This window comes from Mauremys mutica, chromosome 6 (genome assembly GCF_020497125.1).
Source record: "Mauremys mutica isolate MM-2020 ecotype Southern chromosome 6, ASM2049712v1, whole genome shotgun sequence".
NCBI classification, from domain to species: Eukaryota; Metazoa; Chordata; order Testudines; family Geoemydidae; genus Mauremys; species Mauremys mutica.
In genome coordinates, this window is record NC_059077.1 from 32,952,190 (window position 1) to 32,973,975 (window position 21,786).

The window sequence follows — 21,786 nt, forward strand, 5'->3', positions numbered from 1 at the left end:
ATAGTTTTCACAGATTTGTCATTTTAATATATACTCAGTTTCTTCAGCAATATTTTTTTTAACTTTTGTTCTAACTCCTTCCTCCACTTGTGTCATAAGAATTCAGCTGGAACAGTTCTTTCTGTTTGTTTCCACAATAATATCCTTGGTGAATACCATTAATACTACTAGTTTCTTCAGTAGTCAGCTTTCTCCCTGTATGAAAGTTGACTAATGTTCTTTCTCTAGTGAGGTATTGTGTTAGAGTTAATGTACCTCATTAGTGAATATAGAGACTCTACTCTAAATCCTAAAACAAAGATTTGGGGAATGGGTTGAATTGAGAAACTTATTTGATCTTTGTTACCCCCTTATGATTTTGGCTTCTGTGTGATTTCCTGGAGAGGAGGGGAATCTTAGAGGTCTAACATAAAATGTAAAGATTCCATCATACAAACACAAATCTCTGACTTTTTTTTACCTGAAAAGCTGAAACTTTCCTTCCAAACTGAACTTTGTTCTTGACTGTCTCCATTACAGAAACATTTTATTTCTATTACACGTTCCTTCCTGCATCTAACTCATGGAATCGCTTCCATGGCACTTTATAGACGTTCCAAGTAGCACATTGTTATACTCAGCCACTGAGAACTGTTGGGAATGTAGTTGTCCATTTTTACTGAACTATAAAATGTCATTCCGATGAAATATGAATTTTATAATAGGAATATAGCAAAATAGCTATAAAGAGTATACTATTATTAATTTATCAAATTGAGGTGAAAATTAAGCATCTAACTTATTTAATTATACTAGACACCTTCTAGTATAATTAGTCAGGTGCTTAATTAGTTATCAGTTTTCTGAATTCATATTCACTTCGCAATCATATCAGTATAATTTCAGATGAAAGTGTTTCCATTAAAAATCAAAGTTCAAATTATTCTTGCTCAGATAATCTTTTTGCTGAATTACTATATCAAGAAGAATTTGTCTCAAATTATGCATGCCGTGTGCTGTATTGTATAAATATATAGCAAACTGTAAAAATTTGCTTTGGCGCTTATAAAATCGAAGAGTAGTTATTTTTGGTTAAGAAGCTTTATTTCCAATACACTGTGCAATGCCTACATATTGCCGTATGTCAGTGACTCCTTTCACACAGCAAGCCTCTGAGTGCGAACCACCCCCCCCCCCCATTAAAAACACTTTAAAATATATTTAACACCATTATAAATGCAGAAGGCAAAGCAGGGTTTTGGATGGAGGCTGACAGCTCACAACCCCCATGTAATAACCTCACGACCCCCTGAGGGGTCCCGATCCCCAGTTTGAGAACCCCTGCTGTATGTGAAGGGGATCACTCACTGCAGGTATCACCCAGTGGTCAGGCAGGGCATAGCAGGCCCTCATTCTTTTCTTGGCATCCCTGTTGCCAGCCACTCTGGTTTGATGGTGGTCTGTCTGTTTTGTGACTCAGCCCTCTGGCCTGGTCATGTATTTTTATTTTCTCCTCTTTCGGAATATATAAAGAATCCAGCAACAGGGTAGCCCTCTGGGTTAAGCAAGGATCTCTGAGTCTCCCCTTGGGTTGAGGTCTTGACTCTTCAGTCCCCAGGGCCTTCTCTCCCGTAGACTCCCCATATCAGGGGTCAGCTTCAGCCTTTGGCACCCCTAGGAGTTGGTAGGGCAACCCAAGCCCACCCTCTCCACTGGGTTCTGAGCCAGGACCCAGTGTAAGCAGCTGAGTTCTGCACCACCGAAGTGCTATACTACTGCCTCCCTGGATCACTTCCTATCCATCACCTCTTTTCCAACAAGTAAAGACAAGACATTAAATAACTGGATAATCAAAGATAAAGTCTTAGACCTTCTGAGAATCCCAAATTTCTTCCCTTTGGGTTTGGCCGCATCACTGTAGTCAGACCTTGGGCAGCAAGAGCTCAGAATGTAGGTCAGTTCACCTCCACTGTCTGCTGCGTATTGATCTGTCCTGCCCTTCTTTTGAACTCCTACTCTAAGCCATGCATTGCTTTGTAGGTGTGGTGTGGTGGGGCTGTCTGTATCTAGAGCAGCTGCTTAACCCTCTTTTTTTTTTTTTTTTTTTTTTTTTTGCTGATGTGGGGTTTGTATACCTGTCACACTGTTATAGTCCACACTATCATTTGGTATTTGGAGACTCCTGATAGCATGCAGAGCAGGGTGGGTTTCAAACTTTTGTTTTGATAACATTGTCAGTGCTGTCAACTAAAATGTAATCTCTCCCTTACACCTTCTCAGTTCTCCCTATCTCAAAGGGCTACATTGAGAATACACCTTTATAGAATATAAAGATTGATTGAACAAATCCTGCATCTTGACAGGGAGTTAGACTGTATGACTCTTGCGGTCCCTTCTAGCCTGATGATCTGAGCCCTTTTCAACAAGATATGCCACGATCTGAGGGTTTTTAAAAAAAACAACCTGAATATCATCTATCCAGGAATCTGAATTTCAGATCCTTTCAGCTCTTCTTTATTGGAAATATAGTGGTCCATCTGTTCTTGTCTTATTTCCAGCAACATCAAATATCAGATGCTTCAGAGAAAGGGATAAAAGCCTCAAAATGCAGCTAACTAATGCAATATATGACATCTCCAGTTTTAATCTTTTTCAAAACAGCTGATTTACATAGATGATTTAATCATATGTTTGTTGCTACATGGGTTTCTAGTGCTTGAACTGTATTCAGTTTATTTTAATGTATGTTAGTGTGTTCTAGGCTCAAATAAGCACCATACTTTTTAAAAGTTTTGGCTAGACTCTGCTTTACCACACATGGATTTCATTTTCAAATATAGTTCAGATGATGGCAATGGTCACAGGGGGTTTGTAAATCTAAATTAAAACAGCTGCCAAGTACCTTTTTCACAAAGTAGGACAGAATTAAGAGAAACAATCTTTTCACAAATGAAGACTTAAATTATTGGAAAACGACTTAGTTGTGGGACAGGACAACCTGATATTTTATGTTTACCAATGGGCAAATTAAGTTGCGTACAAAGCACTGAGACTCTCATAGAATGTTATTTGCCTACATTCTGTTTCAGGTACCTATAAAATGAAATCCCTTGATGGTTTTTTTTTCATCACAGCAATACAAAACACTTTTAAAGCTGATCTTGATTACATTGTTTTTTGTAAAATCTTACGTTAATCTGTGATTAATACTTTAAAAAGCTTGTAGATGATACTTTAAAATGGAGCTTCTGTTGTGATTCTATACTTTGGGTTTACTGCCAAATAAAAGGAAATGTTTCAGTGCAGCGCTACTACAAAGAAGTAGATTGTTCCATGCAAGTTGTAATTTTTTGAAGAAAACTAGAGCATTAAGATTATCGCTGTTTAAAAAGTATTACTTTGTTGGAACACCAGACTTATGTCCTGTGCAAATATAAGCCAGATATTTGTGCCCCTTACACAATCATATGAAATCTTGACCCACAAGATGTCATTTCCCTTCCTTGTCCCCTCTCTCCCAAAATAAATGCTATTATGCTGCAAAGATTTGTTGTTGAATGACCTTTGTTGTGGGGGGAAATACTGACTTGCAAACCTGTAGATTTACTTTCCTGTTAAAACCCTTGGCAATGTTAAATATAAATGCTGCTTGGTAGTATCATGCAAGTGTTCTGTGATGTAATGTGAGTGATGCTGGTTTGTTGACTAAGCCTGGTCTCTCAGGGCTTGTCTACATTACCTGCAGGATCAATGGGCAGCGATTGATCCAGCAGTGGTCGATTTATCGCGTCTAGTCTAGACATGATAAATCGATCACCGAGTGCTCTCCTGTCGACTCCAGTACTCCGCTGGAGTGAGAGGTGCAGGCAGAGTCCACGGGAGAGCATCAGCTGTTGACTTACCGTAGTGAAGACACTGTGGTGAATAGATCTCAGTACGTCGACTTCAGTTATGTTATTCACGTAGATGAAGTTGCATAACTTAGTTCGATTTCCCACCGCCTCCCCATACCAGTGTAGACCAGTCCTCAGTACCCGGACTAACAAGAGTTAGGAGTTCTCAGGTAGTAGTGTTCTCACTCAGTGGTGAGTGTGTGCATCACATGTGGAACAACAGAGACTGCTTGACGAACTGAGTGCCATTATTGATTGGATCAAATGGGGTTCAGTTCTCTACCAGAAGAAGGGATGCAGAAGCTTGGGAAAGTAAAGAATTTGGGAGATCTGGATTCCAAAATGGATGTCAAGAGCCCCTTCCCACTCTCAGCCGCTTCTCTCAGGAAATATAGAAGGCTATATAGATTTGGAACAGCTAGTAATTCTTGCACTGCAGGGAAATGTTGACATTGCTAAAACATTCCTTTGAAAGCGATTCTATCTAGGGCAGGTTTTGGTTGGGGCTAAAGGGGTAGATGTAATTAAATTGCAAAACCTTTATTTTGTGTGTGTGTGTGTGTGTGTACGCGTACATGGGAGACGTATGTATATTAAAATATACTTAATTGTAGTATTGGTTTTCAGGACTGAAGTACTGAACTGTTAAAGTTTAGGGGCAGTACCTCTCAACATTTTTGAATGTCAATTGAAGTCACATTTTCCTTTCTGTTACCTGTATTTGAACAATTGATATTTACTATTGCTGACTTTTTCTCTCTCTATCCACAATAGCCTAACTCTGGTGAGCTGGACCCATTATATGTGGTTGAAGTCCTGTTACACTGCAGCAAAGAGAGTTTGAAGAATTCTGCTACTGAGGCTGCAAAGCCAGCAAAGCCTGATGAGAAAGGAGAGATGCAGGTTTGTAGTTCAGTTTCATTGTTAAATATCAATAGTGTTAAAATATATTCTATATAGCAGGGGTAGTCAGTTGGTGGTCCGGGTTTGGCCCACTGTTCACCTGATGCTTTTGAATGGACCCAAAATCTTTATATTTAATTATTATTATTATTATTAATTTGTTTTTATTATTATTGTTCATTATTTTTTTTTCCCCTCTGGAGTCTGGACCTTGACCATACCTTGACCAAGAAATTTGGACCTTGACAAAAAATAGATTACCCGCTATATAGCATCTTTTAGAGTATATCATAAAAGCCTTTGTAAACATTAAGAAAAGAGGGGAATTTTATTCTCTAAGAAAGTGAAGGGAAATACATTGATTGATTGATGTAGCTTTGCATTCTTAAACAGCTGGTAGGTTTCACCTCAGAGGAATCTGCTTTTCAGTGGTGAACGAAGTGGTTCCTCTCTATCTATTACTTAACTCAAAGGAATGTTGTGTGATGTACCTAATGTTTTATAAGTGCTTTGAAATCCCTGGATGAAAGACACTTAAATCGTCAAAGTACTTTATAAATTTTAGAAGTGTGCTAAGAATGATATTGCCTCCAGGTGCAGAAGTATCATTGGTTTCTCTAGGATATCTAGTTGAAATTTTAAATTTTCAAGGGCAGCTACACATCTTCCTTTAAATGTAATGAAAAATGTGTGACTGAACTCCCTACACTGCTTTGGAAATCACAAGCACTGTAGTTGACTTAATCATACAGTTCTACACATACTGATTTCATCTTGTGGGTCTTGTTCATCTTTGAATATCATGATTGTCTCATTTTTTTTTATTTAAATACGATTTTTCTTTTTTCTATGAGCCTCTAAGCCTTGCCAGTTCACTTTAACCTAGCGTTTTATTCTAAAATACTTACACTTCTAGCCATTTTCCATTTTGTAATATAATAAAAAGCAATGCCTGATTTTGAGATAAGAACCACAACTCAGGAAAATACGTAGCAAAATTGTATAGAAAACATGATGACACTTCAAGCAGACTTGGCAGTTTTCAACCCCATAAAATGGTATCTACCATTTAATCTCAAGGTTGCAGAAGTGGGTGTTCAGCCTGCTGTGTGTTTTATGTCCTTGCCCCTTTATTCTACAAATTTTGATTAAGCTGAAGATTTAACTCTGATTCCTCCATGTTTGTCTTGTTAGTACTCAGGAACGCTCATGTGCTTATTTGGTTGCCAGATAGGATCTTTTATATTAACAGCTATTCTTACTACTGCACCTTTAACAGTTAGATCTCTGTTAGCTCTTGGGAAGAGGTGGTTAAGCAAGAACCTTTAAAAAGTGATAGAAATCTTGTTTTAAAGGCCAGAATAGTTACTGCATCACAAGTCTCCTTCCATAGGGACAGTTGTGTTGGTGTCAGACTTTTTGATCAGATTTTTAAAAACATATTCAGTATATTCTAATACAGGGGTTGGCAACCTATGGCACGCGTGCTAAAGACGGCACACAAGCCGATTTTTAATGGCACGCTGCTCCTGTCGGGGTCCCGCCCAGCCCCCTGCCGAACCCCGGCAGCGGGCTGAGCCGGACCCCGGCAGGCAGCACTGTGCCATTAAAAATGCTGCCCGACCCAGCCCACTCTTCTCTGCCCCCCCCCTCATCCCCCCCCCCACCTACCGCTCTCTCTGGCGGGGGCAGGGAGTAGAAGCAAGCTTGGTGCTGCTGCTGTACGGCAGGCTCCGCCGGCAGCTAAGCTTCCCCCTCCTCCACCTCTTCTCCCAGCCTGCTGCGTCGAGCCCCGACTCCTCTCCCTCTCTGCCGCCGATGGCCCTTGCGAGGGAGGGGAAAAGAGCAGCCCCAGTGCCCTTGCTGCTCAGACCGGTAAGGAAGCGGGGAAGGGGGGGCAGGAGCGGGGGCATATCCCTCCAGCCCCCTGCTGTGAGCCGCTCAGGGCAGGGGGCTAGGAACACCCCCCTGATCCCAGTTCCCCAGCCCTCTGCCCTGACCCCCGGACCTCCCCTTGCACCCCAGCTCCCTGCATCCCCCTCACAACCCTATCCCTGACTCCTGCACCCTCCACACATACCCACCCCCCCGACACCCCATGCCCTGACTCCTGCACCCCCTCACACGCCCCCAGCCCTCTGCCCTGACTCCTGCACCCTCCACACATACCCAGCCCCCCCACGCCTCCTGCCCTGACTCTTGCACCCTGAGCACCAAATGGGAGCTCCTGCACCCCCACCACCCACGTTCCCACCTGCACCCCTTGCACCAAATGGGAGCTGCCCAGGTAAGCGCTCCACACCCAAACCTCCTGCCACAACCCTGAGTCCCGTCCTTCATTCTAGCTCCTGGCCAGACCCTGCATCCCAACCCCCAGCCTGCTCCTTCACCCCCAGCCCTGTGCTCAGTGCACCCCCACCCTCAACTCAGTGCAGAGAGAGAGAGAGAGAGAGAGAGAGGAAGAGAATGGGCCAGAACGAGGGAGAAGGTAGGTACCCACTGTATGTGGGCAGGGCCAGGACCCCAGGCTGGCAGCAGGCTGAGCGGGGCCGGTGGCTGGGACCCCAACTGGCAAGGGGCCAGCAGCCAGAATCCCAGACTGGCAGCGGACTGAGCGTGGCTGGCAGCCGGGACCCTGACGGGACCCCAGATCAGCAGCGGGCTGAGCAGCTCGGCCCACTGTTGGTCTGGGGTGCCGGCCCCGCTCAGCCCGCCGCCGGTCTGCGGTTCTGGCTGCCGGCCTCTTGCCAGCTGGGGTCCCAGCCGCCGGCCCCGCTCAGCCTGCTGCCAGCCTAGGTGAACGGAACCCCAGGCCGGGAGCGGGTTGAGCAGGCCGGCGGCTTAAGATCAGCATTTTAATACAATTTTAAATTAAGCTTCTTAAACATTTTGAAAACCTTGTTTACTTTACCTACAACAGTAGTTTAGTTATATTATATATAGACTTAGAGAGAGAAACCTAAAAAACATTAAAATGTATTATCGGCACGTGAAACCTTAAATTAAAGTGAATAAATGAAGACTTGGCACACCACTTCTGAAAGGTTGCCGACCCGTGTTCTAATAGATTAGAATATTAATATTGGTCTGATATGTTACAACTCCTCAGTTGGGTAATAGGCCATCTATGTGTGTCTACAAAGACAGCATTTTTTGGGTATGTCTACACTGCAATTAAAAACCCATGGCTGATCCGTGCCAACTGACTTGGGCTCGTGAGGCTCGGATTGCAGGGCTGTTTAATTGCAATATGGATGTCTGAGCTTGGGCTGGAGCCTGGGGCTCTAGGATCTTGCAAGGTGGTCGTCTTCTGTTCCTTGTATGCTCTCTGCTTTCTTTTAATACCCTATTTGAGATGCTTCTTCATCCAGTTTGGTCTGCAACCCTTCCCTGGTGCCTGGCATGCAGGCTCCAGATAGTTTCTGCAACTTTGACTTAAAGTAATTCCAAGGACCGGCGGACCTCCCACAGGCAAGCCACCGAAGGCTGCCTGACTGCCGCCCTTGCAGGGACTGGCAGGCCGCCCCCACCACGGCTTGCCGCCCTAGGCACGTGCTTGGAGCACTGGTGCCTGGAGCTGCCGCTCCATATGCCACCTGCCCACAAGGCAGGTAATCATATGTGCTGCATGCAGTGAAATAAACTTGATAGCCCCCATTCTGCTGATGGACTTCTGCCTGTATTATTTTACTCTTGCAGGGGTTTTGTTTTGTTTGGTTTTGCTCTTCGTTTTTTGGGTTTCAGTGGAGTTATAGTTCAACATTGAGGTGCATTGGCAGATAGAAAACATGGGGGGAAACGATGGGGAAATTTGGACTGCATCTGCCCACAAACTGTGTGGCTGAAGTCAGCACTATTAGTTCGTCACTTTAATGAAATTGTCTGAAATTTGAAAGATATATTTTAAAAGACTGCAGTATCATAGTTCTTTGTATACTGAAAACTATCTGAAAACCTGCAAAATCTGTTTTGTGGTGTTTATTCTGCCAGAACCCTATTTTGAAGTGCAAGGATTTCGGTCCTCTTCCAAGTAAGCTTTATCTTTGATGTACTTCAGAGAAGTACTTCTTAACTTTAACTTTTGCCCTTTATTAAAAAAAAAAAACAACCTACTATGTACTGTGGAAAATAATCTAATAGTTGCAGAGATATTTACTCATAATTTAATAAACGAGTTTTGTAGAATGTTAGGTTTAACTATCTAGCTGCAGACAGAAAACATTTCTTTCTTATATGTGGTAAAACATAGAACCCAACTTATCTGCCCATAAAACTATTGTAATCGACGTTGTAGAAGTTGTTTTGGTAAACTAATTTCTTCAAAATCCCTAAAGCCAAATTCTAATGATATTTCTACAAAGTACAATTTAATGCTGCTACTTTGCTATAACAGACTCTTCCCTGAAATACAAAAGCATGTCACAATTTGCTAAATAGAATTGGGATGATGTTCAGAGTTAGCTTATTAACAACATTTTCACACTTACAGATTGGGAATTATTGGTGCTTAAATGCTTGCTGACGAGAATAATGCAAATATAGGCCCCAGCTCAGCAAAGCATGTGATCAAGTGGTTTTAGGTATTAAAGTTACTTTTCTAAAATTTGTGTAAAGTAGGTCTCACTCTGATATCCTTGCATTCAGCTTTCTGAAACAGAAACAGCCTTACAAAACTCTCTAAAGATTTGGTTATTTAATATCTAGTAACTTTTGAATAGTAGGCATAATGTCCATTACATGTATCCGACACACTTCATAATAACTTCTTAATGATATTTCATGCTTCTGTCATACCCATTGAACTTTGTCACTTGCATAATGGTAAGATTATTTCTAACTGCTTAATAAACATGCAGTGGAGATTGCAACAGAGTATAAACAAGTCATGAAAGAAGTTGAGAATATACACGCTAAAATACGGATGCCCTTTTCTCAGGTATTGCATTGAAAACAGTCACATAAGTGTTTACAGTAATGTGAAAGATGGACGTTTGTCACCACATGCAACTCAAGCTCTTAAACCATGTAAAACAAAAGACATTTTGATAGATATTAACAGGATTGACTCAGCAAGGCATGTTGGTAGTCATACTTCTGCGTCATATCTGAAGAATTTGAAAGAAGTTTTGCAAATGCATGATACTACTGACTAACTGGACTTAGTTACAGTTCAGAAGATTGTGCTGTTTATTTTTTTTATAGACTTTCAAGGACATATTAACCTCTGTTTTTTAAAGCACTATTTAATTAAGCTTGGCAGAATTTGATTTTTATTTTATAATTTCAGTAGATAATATCTGTTTATTCTTAAGCTTTTTTCCAAATTTTATTGATATTTAAATTTTCATAGTTGCGGGAAATTATGGAGGGAGTCAGAATAGGGGAGGGATCAGGCAATTATTTAATGATGCTAGATGTTGAGTTTCAAAAAATGTAAAGCTTTTTATAACCATAAAAACATAAATTGTCAATGTCACATGTCAAAATGTAGAGTTTATATCCTTAAATTCTAATACATTCTCAGGCAGCATTTTTTCTTCCGTCACCTATTTGTAAATTAAATTACTATTATTTTTTGTTTTGTTTTTCATCCCTGTGTGGTGAAATTGACATTTACTGATAAAAAGCCAATTCTTTCAAGCCTAGTAATGATCCAGAAGAAAGTTGTTTATAAAGACATTGGTTGAACTATTTAAAATAGAATGAAACAAGGTGTGCTAAACAGAGAGAAGACTAAAAACATGCAGTGACTAATACTTTAACTTTTGTACTGAACCTTGGGGAAAAAAGTTTTCAGTTATTACGTAAGCAAGACATTTCTCATCTTACTTGCATATTTAGAACATTATTTTCAAAAATGTAAAACAGCACATATTCATATTTGTATGATAGTGTGTTTTGCAAGTTTAAAAGTCAAGACTCCAAAATAGGAACAGAATGAATTTTAAGCAGGCTTTATTTTATGTACAGTTTTTCGTAAGGGACTTTGGCTCAGATTTTTAAAGGTGTACAGGCTTTGCTGTGCTCAGCATCGCAATGTCTAACTGCTTTAGGAGCATAAATCTTTTTTTTAAGGGATTTTAAGCATTTAGCCTAAATCCCAAGTGTCTAAAACCCTTTTGAAAATCAGATAGGCTCCTAAATCACGTAGGCTTTGCAACGTTGGCCAAAGCCAAGCCTATATACCTTTTAAAATCTGGGCCTTTTTCTACTATTGCTAAAGTAATAACTAACATAACACTTGAAGGATCATGCAGTTAATTATAATTTGAGCATGACACCACTGTTCAGTTAGTTTCATGAGGTCAGAAAATCTGTTACAAAATCAGGTAGGAAGAATTCTTTAGCCACCATTTCAATATGGGTTATTTATTCTGTTCCAGATACAATGTACAGTTATTACAACTCTGGAATAATCTGCAAAAGAAATCACAACTTGCTTTCTGCTAAGAAGTTAGAAATCAATGAAAAATGAATTTTACAATGATTGAAAGGCATCAATAAAAATCTCCTGTATTGTTACTTTATCATTTACCGCACTCTTTTGTTGTTGTCAGGTTGTTCCTGTTTTGGTGCATCTTCTCTCAGCTATCAGCAGTGTCCGACTTTACATACCCAAAGACCTGAGGCCTATCGACAATAGGCAAAGTGTGTTAAAATCTATACAGGTACGTAACTTCCACAAGAATTTTAAAAAACAAAACAAGCAGTATACTCTAAACAGCCAGACACAATAGGGCGTGAGAACACTGTTTCTTACATTCACATTCAGGTTTGCTTCATGTCTTCAGTCATCTGAGATTTAGTGTTTTAGAAACAGAATACATGTAAAACATTGGTTGCCTTCAAACAAAATGACTTACCTGATTATTTTAAAAACTGAAATCTAATGTGCCTAGTTTCAGCATATATGAAACTTCAATAAAAGTTTCTTCTATACCTTAAATAGTCTAATTGTGCTGTTTGTTTGTTTTGTTTTGCAGTCTGTCCTTTAAATGTACATTTTAATCTATAAAATCGTGTGTTGCTACTAATGTCTGCATTCCCAAAAGTGCATTGTTAAATCTTTTTGTTGCAGGAAGTACAGAAGCGGTTCCCTGATGGAGTACCATTATTGGACCCCATTGATGACATGGGCATCAAAGAGCAAGGACTGAAAAAAGTCATCCAAAAAATAGAAGCTTTTGAACACAGGATGTATTCACATCCACTTCACAATGATTCCAGTTTGGAGACTGTATATAAGCTTTGTGAAAGAAAAGCACAGGTGAGAGATGGACTATATCAGCAATTAGCTGAAGGCACAGCCAATAAGTGTGCTCCTCTCGTTGATTACATTTTATCTGGAAAGCGAAATGTTAGTCACCCTCCCCCCCAAAAAAGCAATATTGCAGAATCTCAGTAGGTCTGGCTGAGTTTTCATGGCGTACGCTTTACTCTGATAGAAAGTGTGCAAATCTGATCTGAAAAAGATTTATCTGGAAAGATTGACATGGACCAGAAGGCTGCTCAGTTGTCACTAATCCTAATCATTAAGAAAAATTAAGTAGCAATGTGCATAATACACATAATGTGCAGTGTCACATATGCCAGATATACTTTAAAGTGACCAGTTTTTCTACACTTTCAGACTATTCCCAAAACAATTCCAGAAAGATTGATAGGCTCGGTGTAAAAGACTGTTTAAAAACTGATCCATGTAAAATATTTGATCATCAGAATAAGTGAAATCATACACTGGGACAAATTCTCTGCTGCCTTACATTCATTGTAATCCCACAGAAGTCACTCAGTGCCCAATTCTTCCATTCTTATTCATGCTGAAATAGCACCCTTTTTCTGTGAGTATACTCATTAAAATGAATAGGACTGTTGGACTAAAGTGCTGCTTAGCTCCAGTTAGGCTGGGTATTGGAGTCTGGCTCTGATTGTAAATTAGCCTAGAATTAGGCCGCCAGTCTAGTCTTCTTTAACTGTGTGGTGCCAAGAGGGCTGGGGACAGCTGTGTTGGAAAGCTCTTGGAATCAAAGAATTTTTTTAATTTATGCATTTTGAAACTGATTATCCTACCCTACAATTATCATCAAGAAGGCGTCTGTCATCCTATTGGAGCAGATTATTACAAGTTTTATGGCACAATTTATTTATATTTGATTATTGTTGGATGGTCTTGTGGTGAAGGCACTAGCCTGGGACTCAGAATTCCCTGCTCTTCCACAGACTTCTTGTGTGACTTTCACCAGGTCAGTGTGTGTGTGTCCGTCCGTCCGTCCATTGATTCCCTATGTGTAAAATGGGGATGATATTTCCCATCCTCTTATGGGTATAGATATACTATGATGATGGAGGCCATATTGTTAGTACATGTCTTTAAAATACAACTATCTGTATCTTTGTATTCTGCTGAAGTTGTCTTAAGTGTCTGTGTTATGAATACAGGGTCTGAAAATGTTTGTACACTTCTGGGTTCACAGATTGCAGTGGATATTAGAACAGCAAAGCGAGAACTAAAGAAAGCCAGAACTGTCTTACAAATGGATGAGCTCAAGTGCCGCAAACGTGTATTGAGAAGATTGGGTTTTGCCACATCTTCTGATGTCATAGAGATGAAAGGACGAGTTGCTTGTGAAATCAGCAGGTAACTGAGAGTTCCTATGGACGTGTTATGCATACATATGCCTTGCTGAACCCTACTAATGCTTAACGTATTATATTTCTAATCCTTGTTACAGCATGATAGAGGCCACTTTTAAAAACCTTTAATAGGAATGCACCTGTTAAAAATACATTTTCTGTGTATTATAAAATAATAATAATTGGAGATATACCAATCTCCTAGAACTGGAAGGGACCTTGAAAGGTCATTCAGTCCAGCCCCCTGCCTTCACTAGCAGGACGAAGTACTGATTTTTGCCCCAGATCCCTAGGTGGCCCCCTCCAGGATTGAACTCACAACCCTGGGTTTAGCAGGCCAATGCTCAAACCACTGAGCTATCCGTCCTGCAAAGAAAAAGGAATAAGCTAGTGAAAGCAATAAGATTCTGATATCCTAAAGAGAAAATGTAATGGAAATTTGAACTGATAAGAAAATGATCTGTTAAAAGGCCAAGTCAATGGCTTTTCTTTACAAAGCCCAGGCCTTAGTCTCCTGTAATATTTACTTTATCAAATATCCTACATTATGCCATGACAACTAGGGCCCCCTAAATTTCTATAGCCCAGTTCCTTGTGTTCCATTAATCAAGATTGCCCATTAACTCTTAGGTGTAGCAACAGTTATTCTAATGTCAGTTCATTGACACTACTGAAGAGTATAATTTAATTGATGCCAAAGGGCTGCAGGAATAGATGTGTGAAAAACAATAAATGTGATTGTAGGAAGGTAATGCATTTACTGGGCATGTACCATGTTAGAACAGGTATTTCAAAAAAGATTCAGATGGGAACCGTATCAGTTAAATCAAACTTCAATATCTCAGAAAATGTGTCAGATTTATTTTGTACAGGTGGCTATATCCACTAAAAACTTGTAATTCTTGGTAAGTACAATTCTTTTTTTAAAACTTAACACCACAGTGGTTGCTGTTTTTGTGTCTGCTCCATGAAATTGTTGCCCTAATTCTTTCTTGCTATTCTGATGCATCTTATTACATCAAATAACACAGTAGAATTAAGCAGTACATAACAAGAGTTGGTCAGTAGCTTATGAAACTCCATACTTCCATGTAATTTAGGAATTGTTTGCTAATTGTCTACTTTGCTGCATTGAGCTTTTACATTTTGATTTTCATTTGAGTTTTGCGTAGAAAAAGCCTGAAGTAAAAGTGCAACAGTATTTTAGCTGATGCCCAATCAAAGAAAACTCATGATTTGTCTGCAGATCTGTTTTTTATATAGCTCATGACCAGGTTTGCTTTAGATTTTATAAGCACACTGAACTGTTTGTTATATCTTGAAAATGTAAATTGTATCCTGGTAACCATCTCTTCTCCAACAATATCAATCCCAGTTTCTCAAGGCTTTATCACAAACCAAATGTTCTAACCCTTTTTATTATTCTGTTGTCCTTTCTCTGGATCTGTATAATCTCCTTTATGTCCTAGCTGTCAAAGTGGTAACTAACACTGGGCATAGCTGCTGTAACAATTCACTTGTAAACTGGCAAGAGATTCTTTGTGGCTAAGTAAAGCTTTTTTGGTTTAGAAGGACTTGATTTTTTTCAGAAACATCTTTTCTCGCCTCTCCTTTCCCTTCCCCAACAAATCAAAATTAATTTTCAGTTTTCCAGTAAACTGTCAAAATAAAAAGCTATTCTCTCTTGTGCACGCAATGTACTTTATAATGCAAAATGTATATAATTAGAAATACTACTTTAAGAGGTCTTTTACTTAAGCTTCCTTCTCATTTTCTCCATTATAGTGCTGATGAACTGCTCCTGACAGAAATGATGTTTAATGGGCTCTTCAATGACTTATCGGCAGAACAAGCAACTGCATTACTAAGCTGCTTTGTATTTCAAGAGAATGTGAGTTACTTTTCGGAAGTCATAGATTTGTTTGTTCTATCAAAGCTATAGTAGAACAACCAAATTCAAGTTCCAGTAAACGCCAGGCCCACACTGAAATCAGATTTCCAGGTTTCCACTTTACTGAAGTACAGACCAGTGAAGGTTGCTGAATGGTCCAATTATAGTCCAGCATTGATTATTCTCCTGCCTCTACTACAGCTGTCAAAGTATTCACTAGGAGTAGACGGTCTTCCCTGCATTTCTGATAAAGTCTTTAAGGTACTACAAAGACAATTGTAAATTTTGAAACCATAGGCATCATTATCAACCCAGCAGGATAAATCAAAAGCTGATTGGTGTGAAGTTAATAACAGTAAGTCCCTGAGGGAGAGGAGTATCAAGTGAGTTTTTACTGCCAGAAAATTAGGTAATTATAAACATGGTGAAATACAACTGAAAAAAAATCAATTAAATGTGTTTGAGTTGTGTGATGAGCAGTACCCTGATGATTGCAGTACCCAGCTCCACAAACTGAGTCTAGCAGCATATTAGGTTATGTGAAAAGGAAAATAAGTTTCAAAGAAAAGAAACAATGATATTTCCTATGGAAAGTGTCAGGCTGCATCTGGAATATTGTGGTCTGTTTTGTTTGCCTAAAGCGGTCTTTAAAAGGATATCCACGAATGAGGGGAAAGTACAGGAAGGTTCTTGGACCATCTTATGGTAGTAATTTTTATATAACTAAAGAAAAAGTAGTAGTATTTGGCAAGTTGTGATAAAATCAAATTTTAGCAATCCCTCTTCTCTCTGACAATAGTACTTCCATCCCTCTCCTGGAGTTGCTTTAACACACACACACTCACTCACTCTTTGTGAGCAACAACTTCAATTCCTTGACATAATCTAACTTGGGTACTTCCAAGGTGCCTGTTGCCATGGGTACTGTATCTAAAAAAGACACACTCTGAGGTGAAACATACTAGCAGAGTGATTGTACATGGTCATGATTTGAAGCTACAGGACAAGGTTTAAACTATATTTTAGGAACGACTGCTTCTCCCGGAGAGCGGTTGGAAAGTATAACAATCTATTTTGAATTGCATAGGAGCAAGTAGTATAAAGGAAGTGGGTATACCATGTATACAGAATACAAATTACAATTGGTTATGCCTACATCTAATCTCTGTGAGTATCACTGGGAGTGCTGAGGGTTCTTACAACTTCGGTGTCAGTGGAGACAGGGGTGATGGCAGTTAGCAGCCAATAAGTAGGCTGGATGACATAAATTGAGTTTCTGTGGAAGTGTCTCATTTTGGAGGAGAGTTGGCTTTTTTTTTTTTTTTTTTAAATGAAGATAATTTCTGGGATAGCATACATGCAAAATTCCTCCCCTCTCACTCAGACATGCAGAATGATGACCAGTCACATCCAAGATTTTCCCACTTTCTAGGGCTCCCTCCTTTGCGTGTCAGTTTTAATTTCTGCCTTGCTCAGAACACCACATAGGAAGCCACCATAAGTAGGACTTCTAAACTTCTTCAGCAGCCCTTGTAGACTCATTGGCAGCCATAGACTTCGCTAGAACTATAATGTTCTGGTGCAGTGACCTAAAAAGCCTTAACTTTTAGAACCATGGTAAATTCAAGTTGATAGTAAAGGAAATATGCACCATCACCACTGAAGCTAAGGATGAATCCATGGACTCCATGAGGCTGGCAGCAAGCTCAGTGGCCAGGCATAAACACTGACATAAACCATAAGGCCAAAACTGCATACCTCAAGTGTAAGCCTATTTAAGGAGATGCCTAATGAGGTCCTAGCTAACACTGAGAATCCAAGCACTTGATCCCTACTCAAAAAAATTCCAAGTAGGTCTACAGGCCCCCTCATATACAAGGGTGGAAGCTCTTTTCATCTCAACCCACAGGAGAGGGACTTTTTTTTCCCCAATAAAGTTGTTTTAAAAAAATAAAAAAATTGGAATTGAAAATATCTGTTAGCATGTCTGACATGAATGATTTTGTTAAAATATTTTCATGAAGATTCAGGGCTCTAAACTCCTTGGGGTGACTAATCTGTTGCTGTCTGGTCCTCATGCAGTGGGGCTGTTAATGAAGAGCCTGACACGCGCATACAGTCCCCCCTCCCAAGAAGCTAGAGTGAAGATTTCAATGGAGGAGCAGCACATCAGCATGAACTCTCTGTTTTGAGGGAAAAGTCATACCTACATTGAAAACTTTAACTGTCAAGACACTGCCGTGGTTCCAGTGTAGATTGCAAATTTGGATTTACAGCAAATCTTGTATTAGGGTTGCCACTAATGAAAACTGCAGGGTATTTCTGACTTTTTACATGCAATTCTAGAATCCTGACCTGACACCAATAGAGCTGCTGAAAAGCAGAAAACACAATACAAAGATCAAGTTTTTCAGATAAAATCTAAAAGTCTGAGATGTATAGCAAGCTGGAGGGTCCTAGCCCTTTTAAACTTTTTGTACTGGCACATTTGCCATCTTTTAAAATGTGATGCAAATATAAATACACCTCTTATAACAGCTGACCCATGTCACCTCTTTGAAATACCCAGCCTCTGCCTGCCAAACTTTCTAAATCAGACAGCTTGTCCTGGATGCCCCATTATACTAGCTTCTGATTCAATAAATAAAGCTCAATGACATAATCTGCAATGCTGTCATCTGTTTCTGTGCTTTCCAACATAAAAGAAAATGTTCTAGTCATAGAAATTTTGATTGTTGAAGTGTTCAAGACAACATCTCTTGTGAGAGAGGAGTAAATACAGCTTTTGTCAGAAACAGTATCTCTGTGTTTACTGGCTTATAAAATTATACTAATTTCACAAAGACTTCCCCCATTTAGAACTGAAAGACATTTTCTAATTTTACTCCAGTAGTTTGTGTGGGGGGGGGGGGGCGGGGGTGGAATCCTCACTAGGAGGATTAGAAGGCAAGTCATAGTAATGACTGTATATGATGGACTTAAGTAAGAGTTACTCAGAATTTTAATATTGCCTTTTTCATAAAAGTATCAAGATCACACATCTTATTTTTAATTCATTTCATAGTGCTAATTGTTGGCAAGGATTTATGGCCTTTGAAATTCAAAATAAATATTCCTACAGTAGTAAAGCCAGTTCCTGTAAATGTGATGCAGTTTGTTAATGCTAGGCGCTGAATACTTCACTATTTATGCAGCTGATACTTGAAGAAATTCAAAGTATTTTCCTGTAGTGATGCTTAGTATTGTGAACATATTTTAAAAAGATCATTCATGTAAGATATCGCTACAGATGGATAGCAAAATGGGGCACCCATGTTGACTCTAGAAGTGAAGAGTTGCAGATGCTAATAATTTACTGTAATAGGAGTGATGCCTATGTACACCATTTCTCAGGTGTCATAGAAAGTTAAGTAACAGAACACATAATAACATATTATCCCATTAGCATGTTTTCTTTATTGAAAGTCTTCCTTTTGCGTTCAGTTAATTTATATTTTAACTTTCATGTTAAGGATACCTGGAGAAACGGATAGATGCTCTATTTTTAAATAAACGTACTTGCAGTAGATTCTAGTATTTGTGATAACAGGTGTGAGAGGGCATTAGAAAGGTTTAATGTGGCACTAACGTATCTGGTAATGTTGCAGGTTTGATTTTGCATTTAACTTGATTTAAATTGGGAATATGGAGCTCATGAGTTTGTTTGTTTTCTTTTTCAGTCCAGCGAAATGCCCAAATTGACAGAGCAGTTGGCAGGACCGCTTCGCCAAATGCAGGTAGTTTTCCAGTGAAAATCTTTGAATTCAGTGGGACAGCTCACTGGCATAAAGTTAAGCATATGCGTAAGTGCAGGAGTGAGATTTAATTCTGGTAAAATTGGTGAATTCTTTGTCTAATTATACTAGCACAAGACTTTGCCATCATAATAGTGAATTTTGTTGTTCTTGGTTATACATTCTTTTTTTGAGGCCTGTGCAAATTAGAGGGCCGTAGCTTCTGTAGTTCAAGCTTATTGCACACACCAGAGACTGTGAATTCTTCCATTCCCACCCGCTCAGGGCTCCCTGTGTGCCACCCTTCCATCCCCTTCTATTTCTGGGACTCCCTGCAGCTCCCCACAGCCAGGGGTTTGCTGTGAATTCCAATGCCCTCCACTCTCCCTTCCCTGGCCAGGGACTCTCTATGCCCCCTTCTCCATACCAGGATCCCCCAATCTCCCCCCTCCCCCTTCATTAGGGGTAGTGTCTCCCATATTCTCTCCTCCCCTATAACAGGGTCCCCTATTCTTCCCCCATGCCAGGAGCTATATGCATGCCCCCATTCCCTCCACCACCCTATTATTGTTAGTCTGGGATAAAAGTCATTCCAAGGTGTCAACATGTTAAATTCTATTGGGAGGATGAGCAGGGTGGTGGTGTGCAGTAAGGTGTTTATTTGGGTGCCTTCAATGAGATGTTTGCTCTATAGACTAATGGCTCTCAACCTTTCCAGACCACTGTACCCCTTTCAGGAGTTTAGTCTTGTGTATCCCCAAGTTTCGCCTCACTTAAAAACTACTTACAAAATCAGACATAAAAATACAAAAGTGTCACAGCACACCATTACTGAAAAAATTGCTGACTCTCTCATTTTTAACATATAATTATAACATAAATACATTGGAATATAAACATTGTATTTACATTTCAGTGTATAGTATTTAGAGGAGTATAAACAAGTCATTGTCTGTATTAAATTTTAGTTTGCACTACCTTCGCTAGTGCTTTTTATGTAGCCTGTTGTAAAACTAGTCAAATGTTTAGATGAATTGATGTAGCCCCTGTAAGACCTCCGTGTACCACCAGGAGTATGCATAGTAGAGAACCGCAGCTGTAGACAACTGAAGACATCCTTGAAGCTGTCTCTCTGCTAACCAGATGCAATCGGCTTCATGTGCCCCTTGTTTTCCCCTTTTTGGTTTTCCAGTTTTCCCTGAAATCAGTAGGATTCTGGCTGTTGATGGCCTAGAACACATTACCTGAAATTTTGAAATTGATGAGGTGCAGAGTTCAAAAGTTACCGTGTTATGTTCAGACATACGTAAACAGAGAAATGCCATCAAGTTGTGTGGAAGGCCTTCATGAGCTTGGCCAATTAACATGCATCATTCTTAGATTTTTACATATAAGTTAATAACTGCACTGTAAATTGCTTGGTTACATTTATTCTAATGAGATTTCAAATTCTAGTGTAAACAATGAGTTAGTTTCTGATTTTGAAGAATTTGTCACACTGCAACTTGATTTTAAAACTAAACCTTTTATTGTTAAAGGAATGTGCTAAAAGAATTGCCAAAGTTTCAGCAGAAGCTAAATTGGAAATTGATGAGGAAAATTACCTAAACTCCTTCAGACCCAACCTGATGGATGTAGTGTACACGTGGGCGAATGGAGCTACTTTTGCTCACATCTGCAAAATGACCGATGTCTTTGAAGGTATGTTGCTTTAAAACTTCCATTTTATGAAATGTTAGTGTGGTACAGCTCACAAATTCGGTGTGATTGACTTCTGTTCTTTGTGATGTAGTTCAAGTTTGCATTCTTCTGTTGGGGAAAAAATTAGGACTCTGAAAGGCCCAAAGCTGGTTCTGACTATCCTTCTGAAAGTAAATTACTCAAGCCAGATATTTCAAGTATTTGCTTTCTCTGTAGTAGAAAACCACAAACTTTTTCTAGTTTTGTGTAGAAATCATTTCAAGTCTACTGAACTGTTTGGTAATTTTGGAAACTATAAAATATTTGACTGACCCCTCGATAATAAATAACCAATTTCTTTAACCCAAAAGAGTACCATTTATAAAACACAGAAATCCTAAACATTGCAGTATATTGTGCTTACAAGAAGAATTTTAATGCTCAGTTTTCTTATTCAAAGCAGAAATGTTTGCCTCAACAAATCTATAACTCTTACTACATCAGTTAATGATGACCAGCAAAATAGGATGCAAGGAAAAGTGGAGAGTTTTGCTTCATAATTTTAGTTTTGTAAAAGTTAAGTCGTTAGCACTTAATTACAAAGTCAGAGGAGAAAATATTTTGGAAAGAAGCTAGGAGGGAGTCTTAAAAATGTACTAGATAGGGAAGATTCTTTACTTAAGTCGGCTTTAATGAATATACATCCTGATTTAATTTCAATTGTGATTACAGAAGGTCAGTTCTCCCCTCCTCTCCCATCCCCCGCCCAATTCATTGAGTTGCCATAGTAAAATCAGTTTTTGTTTCCATAACAAAGTCAACAAAGATGATTCATTTTGACATCTAAAGGAGCAAAGTTGTTTTCCTGACAGTTTGATTTTTAAAATATGAGATGCAAAGGGACTTGATTTGTATTCTGATGAGAGAATCCATTAGATTGAGTTCAGTATCTAATGCACTCAGGAATATTTGCGTATTGCTTACTGACAAGTAAAAATGTGGTGTTGTAATTTTCTAGCTCTTCTCTGTTAGA

General features: G+C 39.3%; 1 protein-coding gene across 1 annotated transcript in view; it reads left to right on the top strand.

Annotated features, from left to right (window-relative positions):
* MTREX (Mtr4 exosome RNA helicase) overlaps positions 1 to 21,786 on the top strand; it is a 78,764-nt gene that overhangs the window by 48,732 nt on the left and 8,246 nt on the right. The window contains exons 19-25 of the mRNA XM_045022442.1: positions 4,647 to 4,775; positions 11,333 to 11,443; positions 11,854 to 12,042; positions 13,250 to 13,413; positions 15,195 to 15,300; positions 19,020 to 19,076; positions 20,612 to 20,774. Of these exons, the coding sequence (XP_044878377.1) occupies positions 4,647 to 4,775; positions 11,333 to 11,443; positions 11,854 to 12,042; positions 13,250 to 13,413; positions 15,195 to 15,300; positions 19,020 to 19,076; positions 20,612 to 20,774 (919 nt within the window). The remainder of the gene's footprint in view (positions 1 to 4,646; positions 4,776 to 11,332; positions 11,444 to 11,853; positions 12,043 to 13,249; positions 13,414 to 15,194; positions 15,301 to 19,019; positions 19,077 to 20,611; positions 20,775 to 21,786) is intronic.